Below are 14,768 nucleotides of genomic sequence, written 5' to 3'. Positions count from 1 at the left end.
ACAACCGTGGGTTACACATCTATTTTCTTGGGTCCCAAATATACAGATGCTATTTTTTATGTAAGCAAGTTGATCAATCAGTTCCAACACAATCTAATTACCAAATCAAGAAGAGATGGAGTGCAGCAGATTGGCGTACATGTTCCTCAATCAGTGAAGCGGCAGCGGTGCCAAAAAAAGGAAAAAAAAGTAAGCGGCTGCAATTCCATTCTCCCGACGTTCTTGTTGGGCCGAGGCCCAGCGCGTGGAGGGCTGGACGGTATCGAACGTGCCTAGAACCTGGTGGGAACTGCGAGTGGAAGCGCGGACGTTCGATCCGTCTCCTGAGACCTGACACAGTGACACCTGACTGCTCTCTAGCGTCGTTCAGGGTGAGGATCCCGTTCACCGACCGGGCGAGCGCCGCCGCCACCCTACGCCAGGTGCCAGGTGTTCGTCGGCGACTCGTACCCATCAGGTATGCCCACCCTTTTCTCTTCCCTTGCTGCTGTCTGAAACCGAGCATTGAAACCCTAACTTGAGCTATTTATATTCGGATCTGATCTAATTACAAGTGTATACTATTATTGCCTAGTAACTTCGATTTTCTTGCTAAATTATCAGGGTGTAGATGTGTACACCCATATCCTTTACTTCTCTACATTAATTGGCTTCTGTGGGTTGAGCTGTAGTCAGTTAAGCTTCAAATTACTACACTGTCTTGGTGGCTTTTAGGTAAGTAGTAACACTATTTAACTTCCTGACTAAATAAAGCTACAAGATTTGATTGCATCTCCATTTTTTTTGTTTGTTACTGTTTTTTCATTTATCTTGTTACCTTTAGCAACATAACGTTTCTGTGGACCAATGTGCAGGACAGCTGGAGTCACAACAACAATTATGGATTCCGTGATCTACAAACATGATGACATGTCCCAAGAAAGAACCCTGCCATTTGGAGATGCAGGGAACATGGGAGGAAGCAATGTAGAAATTCTCACAAGAATAGAGCTCGATATTGCATTTGCCTCAGAGAAATTATTAAATTTGGAGATGCTGGTTATGGAAATAGCACGTCAGGCTACTGACTTTGAGCCTGCTACGCTTGAAGATGAATCTATTTCTTCTGAGACTGCAGAGAATGCTTTTGAACTGGACATCTTGTATGGTATTCTTGATGCAGAAGTCAAGGAGCTACATAACTTGATTAGTTCTCTTCAAGCTGATATCAAAAGTATAGAGCATCAGGATTATGAAGAAGAGTCTGGAGGCAAGGTAAAAGCTAGAATGGATGCAGCTAAATTGTCCTTGAAGCAGATGCAAGAGCTAATTGCTGATATTAGGAACGAGTCTGCAAAGTTTGAGAAAGTCATTGCGTTTTCCCACGATAAGGAAGGTAAATAATCACTTCTCCATAGATTATATTCTGATTACATTTGTCCTTCCCTACTAACTGCATGTGTACAGGGACCATTGAAGCTGTTGGATGTGATAACGGCCATCTGTCATATCAAACTGGTACGCAGACAGAAGATCAACACAGAAATGTTTTACATATGTTAGAAAAATCCATAGCAAGTGAGCTAGATCTTGAAAAGAAGCTATCTGATTCGATATCTGTCATAGAAGACCTCAGGCTGAAGCTCCATCATCAGGAAGAGGAAATCTATTTCCTTGAGGAATCAACTGAAACAATTTCAGGTAGATTGTTTGAAGCAGAAAATGCTTCAAAGCTACTTTTCGGAACCTCAAAGGAACTTATAAATAGGCTTAATAACATGCAGTTTCATGTAAGTGCGCTAAAAGGTACAGAAGATGATCTCAAGTCAAAACTAGAACAAAGCTTGACAAAACTGTCTTTTCTGGAAAATAGCCCAGACAAGGTGGAAAAAGAGAGTGACAAAGTTGGAGCTGGATCATCATCATTGCAGGATAAAATACAGGAGCTAGAAAAACAGTTGAATGAATCCAATTTACAACTCCAATTTGCACTAGCTTCAGCAGAAACAAGGCAGGAGGAGCAAAATGCATTGCAATCTGAGCTGATCACAATGGAAAATACAATTAAGAATATCAAAGATGATGTTTCACGAGCAGAAAGCAGAGCACAAAATGCAGAAATAAGGTGTATGCAGCTAACTGTAGCTAATATAGAGCTTAATGGGGAACTAGATGCCCTTAAAAGCGAGAAGTCAGATAAGGCCAATCTTTTGGAGAAGAAACTTACAGAGTCAAATACCCAATTAGAGCATGCAAAGGCAGCAGTTGATGCCATTGTTGAACAGCAGGGTATGCTGAAATGTACAATTTCTGATATGGAACATATTATCGAAGATCTGAAGGGCAAAGTTTCAAAAGCTGAAACCAGAGCTGAGAGTGCTGAATCAAAGTGCACACTGTTAACAGACACAAATTTAGAACTTAGTGAAGAGCTAGCATTTCTAAGAGGTCGAGTAGAAAGTCTAGAAAACTCGTTACGTGAAGCCAACCATGCGAAGGTGTCCACTGCCAAGGACATTGGTGTGAGAACTAAAATTATTACTGATTTGGTCAGAAAATTGGCACTGGAAAGAGAACGACTTCATCTTCAGGTATATGCACACACATATTTCCAGGAAAAAATTACAGTTGTCATTTTTAATTCTTGTTTCTATATACACACCTATATATTGTGTTACTACTGTTTAGAATCGAAAATAAGTGTACATGATTTGAAATAATTCTTGTGCTGAAGCATTTAACTTCTGTGTGCTGGATGTTGTATGGATTTTATCTTGTGGATTCCTAATTCAGAGGCTAGTCTCTGGCAGATGTAGAAACAATAGGTTCAGTAGGAAGACAAGAATGTTTTTCAGAACTGCATTTGGTAGGCTATGCCATATTTGGACAGGTCTGTGAATATCTGTAGGAGTGTTTGATTCTCTTAGTAGCACTTAGCCAATGATATGGGTTCAAGATAAGATTATAGATTACACTAGTGTGACTTGGACATTGGTTGGTAAATGCTGTCCAAGCTGCTGCATGTAAACAACACATGATCTCGAAATTATCAATTTAGTATCACTTCATAAACATTTTGCTGGAGAATCATCAGATGTGGGCTAGTAATGTTATTGTATACCGTGTTTTGAGGGACACTACTTTTGAACACAAGTTTCTGAGTTTATGTTTTACATTAATTTACTTTAGTTAACACATAGAAAAAATTATATTCTGCCAGGTGTCATAAGCAACATTTATTCAAGTGGTTAAATTGAAAAGTTAACTTTCTAGCAATAGTGTGCCAGTTCTCCATATTCTATTGAATGTGTTCTATTGTATAATTTGTTATGAACTTATGATAGATTAAGCACCATATGCCAATACTGTTTTTCGGACATAGCTCTTTGAAATAGGTTTTGTGATTTAGATTGAATCCATGAGTATGTATTTTGAAACTATTTTGTGTGATTATTCGAATCTTATATTATTGTTGGGGTAATATACTGTTTTGGCTCTTCCTGGTGGTTGCAGATTGCTACATTAACAAAGAAGAACAAGATGTTGGTTAAAAAATGTAAAGAGGATATTAATGGTAACATACAAATGAGCAAAAAGGCTACTTCCAATTGCACTGAATTTCAGTCAACTCAAAAAGCTGAGGAAATATGTCCAGATTCTCTGCCATCACAAACTGTGGTAACGTCTTGTCATATGACTCAGTACCTCCTTCCAAGTAGAATACAAGAGATTATAAAGTGTTGTAACCGTAGTCGTTGGATTGTCAAATTATTTCCATATACCATTGATTGATTTGGTTTGGCCTGGGCTTTGCTTGAGTTTGAGTACAGCTCAAGCAGAGTTGGGCTTTGGCTAACTAGATTATGCTCCCTTAGTACTTTGTCTAGACAAAACCACACAGTTACTTGCAAAATGCTGGTAATTAAATTTATTTCTACCCTTACTGAAGTATTGGTTTAAATATATACTTACTGCATGTATGAAAATTGAAAAGTTCTTTAACAGTTACTCTGTCGCCAATCAACACATAGGCTTGCTGAACTTTTTCGGTCATATTTTTTTTCCAATGCATGAATCACTATAGTTCAACAACCTTTTCTTTTTCTTTTTGAGACCTCAGCCACTGCAGTCAGAGTGGTTAATTGTTTTAATTTGTCTACATACACTTGCATGCTTGTTGCCCCATCCATCAGATTTTCTAATGTAAAAACATTAAACATATTCATAGGAAGGAGATACTTGTGACTGAGTTTATATGTAGACTTGACTTTCTAACACACGTGCATCTTGGATCCCTGTTGCTAAGAAACTCTTTGCACATTTGAATTCGTTGCATGTGCTTCTGCACTTAGCCGGATTTTGGAATTATTTAAACTCTTCGCACATTTGAACACAACTTTTTTACATGTGTATGTAGGGGGAGAAACCATCAGATCCTATTGATAATGATGAAGTTAAGACTCAGAGTCCATCACAGGATGTTTCCACTTCGAAGGATGATTCCACATCGGATGACATTCATGAGACAGTGCGCACCATAGAGCCATCACTACTAAACCGGAAATATACTTTTGTGGCACTTCTAGTGTTGTTGGCTGCTGTCGTTGTGTTCTTGTTACATGAAGATGGCGGCCCTGCATGATAGTCTAATTTTGCTGATGCAGTCAACACTATCACCTAAACATTTAGGTCGTCCGTGTACAACTATTTAGTATTTACATATCATCTTTGCTCCCACTTTGTCAATCAGTTGAGCAATTTTGTGTATTGTATTGTAATTTGTGCTAGACTGCTCGTGCCTTCAACTTCGACCTGAGTTCTGTGATGATGCTCATTACAGTGTCATTTTTACTGTTTCTTTGAGGAAATACTGTCAGATCACGAGAAATATGTTTTAACTGTTTACTTGTCAGAGTGAAAGAATATGCATCAGTCACTCTCCTTGTGGACTATTTACTGTTAGTACTAATGGAATTTACTGTAACAGTGTTGATTATTTTCAATGCCCTAAATTTATGCTATCAAAATTCAAACACGCCTTATATTCCATTGTAGAAGGCATTTTCGTTGTCCGAATTGAATCGCACCCATGATGGTCTGGCCCTGAAGCACAGTTTTAAGCCCTGCTGTGGTGGAAGTACATGTCTACGAACGCTTGATAGCCCTAAAATAGTAAATACTATAAACAAAATTGCGGTTACGCAAAGCTCGTTGATAAAAGTCCACTATTGTTATTGTCTTGAAAAGTTTAGTGTGTTTTTGTGAGATTTAGAGCAGCTCCAAGAAACTCTATATTATTTCTAAATGCTAGAAATAGAGATTTTGATAAAAAACTACCCTTCAACAGCTTCTCTAAATGGTTATCTAAATATAGTCATCTTCTATTCTGGATTTTTCGCTAGCCAAAAAATAGAAGATGAGAATGACTCTATAGTACGCACGGGATATAGAATAATTGTTGGACAGTAAAAATATATAGAAAACGATTTTTATACAAATGACTCTCCAAATAATAATTTAGAGAGTGTGATTTATAGAAAGACTATTGAAGATGCTCTTATCCTATAGATTTTTATCCTGAGCTTTATATATATATATATTCTCGGTACCGCCATGGATGAAGGAAAATACAAGGTGAAATGAGCTCCCTAGACTGCGGAAATGCTAAGTTCATTTTTTTTAAATAACGCAGCTAGGTCACTGAAATGTTGAGTTCAAGGAGAAATTGAGAAAATGGCGATTATGCCATTATGAAAAGTGGGCTTCCCGCAAATTGGATTCGCCTGTTTGTCATTATCAAACGAGGCACACTCGCTAGAATGCCTTGCGACGGATTTATTGTCAAATTAATTTTTTTTACCGCGGCATATTTTCCTTCCTGTTTTGCCCCTCGACCTTATCCCTTCCTTCCTTCCTTTTCATTCATGGTCGTTCACGGAAGGGAGAGAGACGAGACGGAGCCGCCGCCGCTAGGTCAAGCGAGGATAGGGAATAGTTTCCTGCCGCCGCCGACGGTCGACGGCAGGCCACCTCCTAGGCCGTTTCCCCGAGGCCAGCCAGTTGTCCCGGCTCTGCCGGCCGACGCGGGTGCTGCTCCATGTGCTGGATGGAGGAGAACTTGCCAGATCTCATCTAAGGGTACGTATTGCTGCTGTGGTGGTAATCTAACTGTGCCCAATCGTCTAGATGAGACTCGATTAGTGTAGATGTGGTGGTAATCTAATTGTGCCACCTTTTTTTTTTCTATACTAGGCTCGATGGGGAGCCTGACCTTAGCTTAGCACTGGTAGAACCTCCTGCACAGCAGATGCAGACACCTCTTGTTGATTGGGATATGCTACGCATCAAGGAAAGTCGAGATGAAGAGGGAAGAATTAAGATTGATGATGATGAGGTGATGTATGAACTGTTGGGGTTTAGGGCTGAGGATGAGGAGGCTGATAAGGTAAGAAAGACAACCAGTAAAGATTGCGGTCAACAGAACGATGATACTCGGCAGAGGACTGAGGAAGTTGTAACAACGGGGGCATCCATTGAAGTTGATGACTATTTACCAGGGGAGAGGACTGTGGTGCATGATCCAAATCGGCCCAGTATGGATCTTGGCATAGTTTATCCTAACATGAAGGAGTTTAGATTGGCTACTAGACAATTAGCTATAAATAAAGAGTTTGAACTACACATTGTCAAAACAGATCCAACTAGATACATTGCTGATTGCAACGGAGAAGATTGTCCTTGGCATCTTGTTGGGCGTAGACTGCCTGATGGGTGCACCGTTATGGTAGTAACTTGCATTTTGCGTTCCGTTAATTTTTTCCCTTCAATAACTTTAGACTGGCAATGTTTTTTTTGTCCTTCTTCTATATTGTTTGCCTTAACTAATTATTTTTTGTTGCAGGTGACAAAGGTTATTGATGAGCATACAAGTGAATCAAGTGATAGGAGGAAGACTACCATACCAACTAGTGCTTGGGTTGCTTCAAAGGCAGTACATCATCTTAGGAATAAAACAACTATGGGCCCTAAGGAACTGCAAGACACTTTATAGGATGAGCACAAGTGTATAATTCATTATGACACTGTTTGTAGAGGTAGGCGAATTGCTTTGAGAGAATTGTATGGCAAATGGGAAGAGAGCTTTCAGCTTCTATTCAATTGGAGGGCAGAGGTTCTAAAGAGGTGTACAGGTAGTGTTATTGAGATTGGCATTAAGGAGGTAGACGACATGTTCTATTTCCATAGATTTTTCTGTGCATTAAAACCTTGCATTGAAGGTTTTTTAGAAGGATGCAGGCCATACCTTAGCATAGACTCTACTGCACTTAATGGTAGATGGAATAGTCATTTAGCTGCAGCTTGGGGTATAGATGGTCACAACTGAATGTATCTAGTTGCTTTTGGCTTTATTGATGGTGAGACAATTCATAACTGGACTTGGTTTATGACTCAGTTGCATAAGGCCATAGGAGATCTTCCTGTTTTAGCTATTTCATCAGATGCATGCAAAGGTCTAGAAAATGCAGTTAAGAAAGTGTTTCTGTAGGCTGAACATAGGGAATGCTTTAGACATCTAATGAACAATTTTATTAAAAGGTTTGGTGGTCTCTAAGATGTATTCTACAGCTAGAGCTTATAGAGAATCAGTTTTCAATTATTTTTACAAGTCAATCATTGATGCTAGTACTCAAGTGTTGGTTTGGATGGAGGCTCACCATTATAAGCTGTAGATGAGATCTGCCTTCAATCATGAGATTAAATGTGATATATCACTAATAACCTTGCTAAAGTGTTTAACAATTGGATCAAGGACTGGAAAGACCTTCCTGTTGTTGAGCTTGCAGACAAACTCAGAGAGATGATTATGATGCTGTGGGCAAAAAGGAGAAATTTTTCAGAAAGGCTTAGTGGGAAGATCCTCCCAGCTGTCATACAACAGTTGAAAGCAAGAACTAGAGGACTTGGGCACTTGACTATTGTAGACAGTGGTAGTGCTGCAACAAAGATTTGGGACACCACAAACACTCACGGTCAGTGGCGGATCCATGGGGGGCTAGGGGGGCAGCAGCCCCCCCTGTGAGAGTGATTTTCCTTTATATTTACTGTAGCAAAAACGTGATTTTACCGTTAATCTTCGACATTTGTTCTAAATCTCTATTGATTGGCCCCCCCGAGGTGCTCATCTTGGCTCCGCTAATGCTCACGGTAGACATGTTGTTAAGTCTTATCTGCATGAGTATGTCTTATTATGCCTCACATGTTAAGTCTTATCCTCACATGTTTAGATATGAGTATGTCATAGACATGTGTGTGCCGCACGTGTATGTCCACTGGTTCATATAAAAGATATAACCAAGATGTAATCAAGAAAATATTCTCCATGACCAATATAACTCTGATGTAGATACATAGTATTATCTAGACACTGAATTAGTACATATATAAAACAGTGTTTTCCTAAACGCTAAACGGTAAACAGTCGGTCACCTACCGTTTAGCTATTATTCGGGCTAAACGGTCAATTAAACGGGCTAAACGATCAATTAAACGGGGTAAACGGACGATTAAACGGAAACGGACGGAAACGGCGCACCACCGTGTAGCGTGTACACGTGTACACGGGCTACACGGCCGTGTAGGCGAACAGTGATATAAAAAAACGGTCTTCGCAGAAAAGGTCTGTTTGGTTATGTGTACGTGGGAGAAGTGCTTCCAAACGCATGTGGCAGGATCCAAACAGTCCCAAACTGCGTGTCCTGAAAGAAGTGGCCTGTAATTCTTCCTGGATGGTTAAGAGTAGAGCTTGTAATTCTTGGCGTCAAGGATGATTTGCCGGAGTCCTCCAATGGAGGCGATAATCGTCAGCAGCACGCCGATCACGATACAGATCTGAGAAAACAGCAATAGATCGAGAACAGTAAGAGCGGGGACAGTTTTTTAGTTTACTCTATCCACGTAATTTAAGCCATGCAAAGGAAGAATCAACAAAAGCAGCAGTGGACGGCCGAAACTTACAATGTTAATGAACCATGTCAGGCCGTACTTATTGGGCTTCCGCACCATCAGCCACATTATGCAAGGAATCTGCAGGCCATGGAAGAAAATTGAACTAGGTTGCATGCTGTAATATATAATTATATAAAATTAACAATCAAGAAACAAGCTCGATCGATCGATCGATCGAAGTCTTACGAAGTATGTCGTTGGCGCGAAGCCGAAGCCTCCGAAGAATCCGAGCAGGCCGTCGAAGAAGGGGAAGGTCAAGCCGATGAACATTGTCGCGGCGACATAAGCTGAGCGGGACACGAAGCGGAGCCAGAAGCCCGGCGTGAACTGGTGCTTCTTGACGAGCACGGTCTCGATCATGTCGAACATGGGCATGGCGAAGACCTGGTAGCCGCCGATGACATGGATGACGACCATGAGGTTGGCGGCGGCGATGAGCCACCGCGGCTTGTCGAGGGTGATGAGCACGTTGGGGTCCACGGAGCTGCCGAAGGCGTAGTACCCGGCGAAGGCGACGGAGAAGTAGCAGAGCGCGACGATGGCGTAGGCCACGACGACGCCGCGCCACATGGGCTTCTTGGACGGCTTCTCCGTGGTGGACGGGATGGTGGCCTGGATCTCCAGCACCACGTTGTGCGCCGCGTACGCGAACGACACGGTGCCCAGCGCGCTGAGCACGCCGAACGCCTGCCCCGACGTCGTGGTCTCCCTGAGGCCGTAGTCGATGGTGCCGGCCGTGGCCTCGGCACCCTTGATTGCCGACGTGCAGAAGGCGATCATGGAGTAGGCGAGGGACATGACGGCGGCGGCGCCGGACACGGCGGAGATGGAGTTGAAGTTGGGGAGCTGGGAGAGGACGAAGTGCGGGCTGGCGAAGATCATGATCCAGAACGTGAGGCGGATGTCGGTGCAGCCGCGGCCCTGGCAGACGAGGTCGTGGAACTTCCTCAGCGACTGCCCGCCGGTGACCATGTACACGATGTCGGTGCCGACCATGACGATGATCTGCAGGGGCAGGATGATCCAGAGGCCCAGGCGCTCGCCGAACACGTGCTGCCCGAGCTCGTGGTACCGGTCGAAGCGCTTGCCGGGCACCATCTCGTGCATCTCCACCAGCTGCCACAGCGTGTACAGCGTGATCACGAACGACATCACGATCGCCACCGTCCCGAGACCCCATCCCAGCTGCGACATGGCGAAGGGGAGGCCGAGCACGCCGGCGCCGACCATGGCCGTCACGTTGTGGAACGCCGAGTAGTACCACTTGGCCGTGCGAGACGACGTGATGGGCAGCCAGTCGTCGAGGTTGACGCTCTTGAGCTTCTCCTCCTGCTTCCGTGCCTCCATCTTGATCTTGTTTGCCAACTAACGATCGAGTTGCAGCTGCGGGACGGTTTGATGTGATCTGTTTTCTGTTTTGGGGCTGCCCACGTGCACGCGGCGCGTATATTTATACACACAAGTAGGAATTACGATGGCAGAGAGACTAGGTTTCCGACGACTCATCAAGACTTTTTCTGGGATAGATCGGCTTTCCCTAACCACCACGGCGGGAGAGAAACTGGGTTTCAAACGACTTGACAAAAAATCCGTGCCCGTCCCGTGAACAAAGGAACATCGTCTCTCGTATCCCCTTCGGCCTCCGGGCCACCTCTCAAGTCCATTTTTTTTTAAAACCACGCGGACGCTCAAATACATAAGCGTACACTCACCACGTACCTACGCAGACTAACAAATTTTAAAGATCGACGAAGTCACTATAGCTGTCTCACTGTCGTCGGACACATTGCCTATCACTAAAGAATAGCATAATTAAATACATGCCCATGCCACCACAGATACGAAAACCGGTCGTGCCACCTCCTTTCTACGAACTCGAAAAGGAAATATTTTTTCATGATGGCAACTATAATGATTCTGAGCAACATAGTAACTTTATAAACTCACTAGATGGTGAAAGCTTGCATAATCTAGAAAATGCAACGGAAGCTATGGAAATGGATGTAGGAAATAACAAAAGAAGGAGAAGGCATTATGGTGAGTCTTCAGAAAAAAAGTGAAGGACAAAGAGAAATATCTTCAAAATTAGCTGGAAAATGGCCTCCTAAAAAAGATGAATTCCAACCTACATATATCCCAGAACAATATTAAACTTAGCAGCTCATGACCATATAGTTCGGCCAAATATTACTAGCATTTGGAAAGGGTCTAATGGTCCAAAAATATATGCAGAACAATACAATCTAGGCACTAAGGTAGAAGATATGATAACATATTTACAAACATTTTTAGTCCTAATCAATATGAAGAATTAAAAAGGGCCGGAAGTAACCCAAATAGGTTTGCTAATATTATATCAAATATTATTATAGCAGAAGATCATGAATTAGGATATACTAATTTACAGAATGAAAGGTTAAAAGAAATAGAAAAATAACATTAACTAGCTGTAAAGGAATAAAAGAATTCTCTCAACATTTTCTATATGATGCCACCAATGCTAAGCAAGCATATAACACAACAATAGTTGATTTTTTAATAAACTACTAGACCCTTTAGGAACTATGATATTTGAAGAATACAAAAAAGAATCTTAAGGATATGTTGTAAATATATCACAAGCTATAACATTTGTGTTTAAACATCTAAGAAAAATATGCACATGTATACAAGCCCAAAGTTCTATGAAAAAGTCCGAATACGGGTTTTACAATAAGATTCTGCAAATACTACCTTTGTCATGTGGAGAAGAAAGGCGTGCTAATAAGAAATATTATAAAACTTCAAGAAGAAAGAATCGAAATTTTAGAACAAAGAAAAGATACTTCTTGAGAAGATTAGATAATAGAGCCCCTTTTCTACACAAAAGAAATGCAAGAAAATATAATTCTAGAAAGAGTTATGATAAAACATGAAGGTGTTTTATGTGTAACTCACCTGATCATTAAAGTAAAACATGTCCTAATAAACATCAAAAGAGATACTCTAGCAAATATGAAGAGCAAGAAAGAGTACTAGTACCGATAATAGATAGTGTCAATAAAAATATATTAGTTTGTGATGAAATAAAAGACGATGAGTCAATATATTCAATCATAGAAACTGATAAAATAGAAAGTGAGCTTTTAGAAGATGAAATAGATTTAATAGATGAGCTAGCTGGTCTAAAAAAGTAAATGATGGATCAAGTAGAATATGAACATGATTGGATGGGTAATTACAATATTAAATGTGCATACTATCCAAGTCAGGACAATAGGTTTACATGCAGCCTTTGTTTAAGACAAGTTTGTGGCTCAGCCTAAAAGCAATAAACCAGAAGTGGAGACAAAAAAATAGAGGTAGAACCTGAAGACAGAGTATTGTCAAGCAGAATCGGAAATCTAGAGAATAGGATAAATAATTTAGAAGCAGAGTTAGAAGAAATATCGTATAGGCTTGCCCAAGATAATCATCCTAATACTTCAGAGCAGAAGTAGAAGGCTGTTGCAAATATGGAACAAGTTATTCCCAGTAATAAGATATACAGCAAGACAGAAGATACTACTGTCAATAACTCTATGTGTTGTTTTGCAGGAATGAAGGAGAATGAAAACGGTGAAGATAAATATGGTCACATGAGTTCCTTATCCATAGAATAAGCTTTAAGATGGAACAAATCCTATACTCTTATAAAGCTAAACCCCACTAGAGATTTCTCTCAACATGCAAGCTATCCACATCAACAATCCACTAGAACTTGCAATTATAGCCAACTAGTACATGTAATTATTATAATTATCTCTTCATCCACTAACATGGATTTAGCTATCCACAACGATGTGTCAAACCATTCACCAAAATTAATTTAAGATAGTTTCATTCTGTCGGGGACCAATACTAGGGTACCCGAAGAGGAGGAGCTAATGACCATCAACATTGATTCGTCCGTGCAATCAAGAGCGCGACTACGCCTCTTGCCTAGCTCCGTCTCGTCCGGCAACCGAGGCCATGGGCCCTGCCTTGTCTGACACACGAAGGTTGGCTCCGCCTCGGTGGGCGTTGTGGCCGCGGGCTCCGCCTCGTCCGACCCCCGAGGGTTGGCTCTGCCTCGGCTTACTCCCGAGGGCTGGCTCCGCCTTGCCCGACGTCTGAGGGCTGGCTCTGCCTCGCCCGACGTCTGAGGGCTGGCTCCGCCTCGCCCGGTCCAGAAGGTGTGACCCAAGGTCTAACTTCTGGAATCATGCAGGGATAGGTCACATCTCAGCACGACCTGTCCCCGCGACATGTCATTCCAGGGAACTCACATCACCCACAGTGACGGACGCGTGGTCACTGTGCTGCCTACTGTTTGTATGGCCGCTGATCAGCACGCTGGTTCGCCGTACCGCCCGCCAGGGTGGAGTGGGACGTGACGACCCGCTGACAATGCCAGGGCATGGCATTATCCGCGAACAAGTGCCTAGCGTGGCCCTATCATGGTCAGCGGACAGGCGCCCAGCGTGGGGCTGTCCCTGTCACCGCCTGCCATGTCAGCGGAGCCTACACGGAGGAAAAGAAAGACCAGGCAACCCTAAAGGACCTCCCTGGCCTCTTATTTTCCTCTTTTCTCCCATCTGTAACCCATGCTCTCCCTTGGCCTATAAAAGGAAAAGCAGGGCACCCCACTAAGGGACATCAATTCACGACATTGCACATCACACTGCATCACAACAGAACCACTAGCATCGAACCTCGAACATATAGCTGAGCAGTGACCGAAGCTCTCGGCACCCATTTGATCTTTCCATCAGAGACTTGGGACCTGTCCCTCTCTCGCCTGTTTGTAACCCCTACTATGAACTTTTCAGTGCTAATAACACGAGCAACAACCATGAACTGGACATAGGGATATTCTGCTCGAACCAGTATAAACCTTGTGTCTTTTTAGCACACCATCTAGGCCAGACGTGCAATAATACAAATTTACTCATTGGTGTTTACTCGAAACACAGACAGTTGGCGCGTCAGGTAGGGGACTTTGCGCGTCCCGACATTAACATCAGGCCATGGATGGCTAGTCACAACATCAGCTAGGTCCCGGGCGCACACGTGCGCTTCGAGGATCTGGACTTCATCGTCACGACAGATGGAGAGCTAGCACGGGCGCCCATCGTCATTTAGCCCTTCCACTCCACCGACGTTGACACGATCACCGAGATGCTCGAGGAACTACGGCTGCATGCGCCGGAGGCCCACGCCCCCAGAAGCAGCCAACTCCTCGACTTCGACTACGGAAGGTTGGAGAGTCAGCTCGGCGTCTTCCTAGGACCCCAACCGTCCTGGGAGGACCTGCGCCACCTCACCTTCTCATTCACCAATGTCATGGCGCAGCTTACCGGGAGAGAGCTGTTCTCCCCGGAATACCTCACCCGGAGCGCCCCGACAATGCTCCTGTTCGGTGTCTGCAACACCGCAGAGACCATTGGCCACCTTGTGGTGCAACACATCATCCTGTCCCCCATGAACGACGAGTTCGTGGGGGTGATCGAACACATTACAGAGTCTTTCCATGATCTCCTCGTAGAGGAGCCAAAGTCACCCTCTGGTTCTGACTCCAGCAGGGGGAGCCATCACCCCTCTTGTGAATGCTTCATGACAGGTAGCCCCGAGGGACACGTCGAAAGCATCCACGAGGAGGAGGCTACCCCGATGAACGACCTTGACGATGAAGCCAAAGGGGAGACAACGGCCCCACCTCGGATGCAGGTGGAGCAGCTAAAAGCCCGACACCAAGAGCTTGAGGAAGCGTGACTCTAGCTCGA

General features: G+C 43.2%; 2 protein-coding genes across 5 annotated transcripts; one reads left to right on the top strand and one right to left on the bottom strand.

Annotated features, from left to right (window-relative positions):
* The first annotated feature begins 271 nt into the window (after positions 1–271).
* LOC136516558 (WPP domain-interacting tail-anchored protein 1-like) lies at positions 272–4,891 on the top strand. 4 transcript variants are annotated; one of them, XM_066509981.1, is made up of 6 exons: positions 286–457; positions 604–714; positions 860–1,375; positions 1,447–2,570; positions 3,493–3,657; positions 4,397–4,891. In XM_066509981.1, the coding sequence occupies exons 3-6, from the start codon at positions 880–882 to the stop codon at positions 4,619–4,621; spliced, it is 2,010 nt and encodes a 669-aa protein (XP_066366078.1). In that variant the 5' UTR covers positions 286–457; positions 604–714; positions 860–879; the 3' UTR covers positions 4,622–4,891. The 4 variants fall into 4 exon arrangements, with proteins under 4 accessions (XP_066366079.1, XP_066366078.1, XP_066366077.1 ...); XM_066509980.1 differs by having other exon boundaries at positions 855–1,375; XM_066509982.1 differs by lacking the exon at positions 604–714 and having other exon boundaries at positions 272–457; positions 855–1,375.
* A 3,878-nt stretch (positions 4,892–8,769) lies between these two features.
* LOC136518575 (lysine histidine transporter-like 2) lies at positions 8,770–10,332 on the bottom strand. Its single transcript, XM_066512244.1, has 3 exons — positions 9,172–10,332; positions 8,995–9,063; positions 8,770–8,868 (listed from the first exon to the last, which is right to left on the bottom strand). Exons 1-3 carry the CDS (start codon positions 10,330–10,332, stop codon positions 8,770–8,772), a joined length of 1,329 nt encoding a protein of 442 aa, XP_066368341.1.
* Between the last annotated feature and the right edge of the window lie 4,436 nt (positions 10,333–14,768).

The sequence above is a fragment of the Miscanthus floridulus genome, chromosome 17, assembly GCF_019320115.1.
Source record: "Miscanthus floridulus cultivar M001 chromosome 17, ASM1932011v1, whole genome shotgun sequence".
Lineage (NCBI taxonomy): Eukaryota > Viridiplantae > Streptophyta > Magnoliopsida > Poales > Poaceae > Miscanthus > Miscanthus floridulus.
The sequence above is the reverse complement of the archived record's forward strand: the minus strand, read 5'-3'. Positions and strand labels throughout refer to the sequence as shown.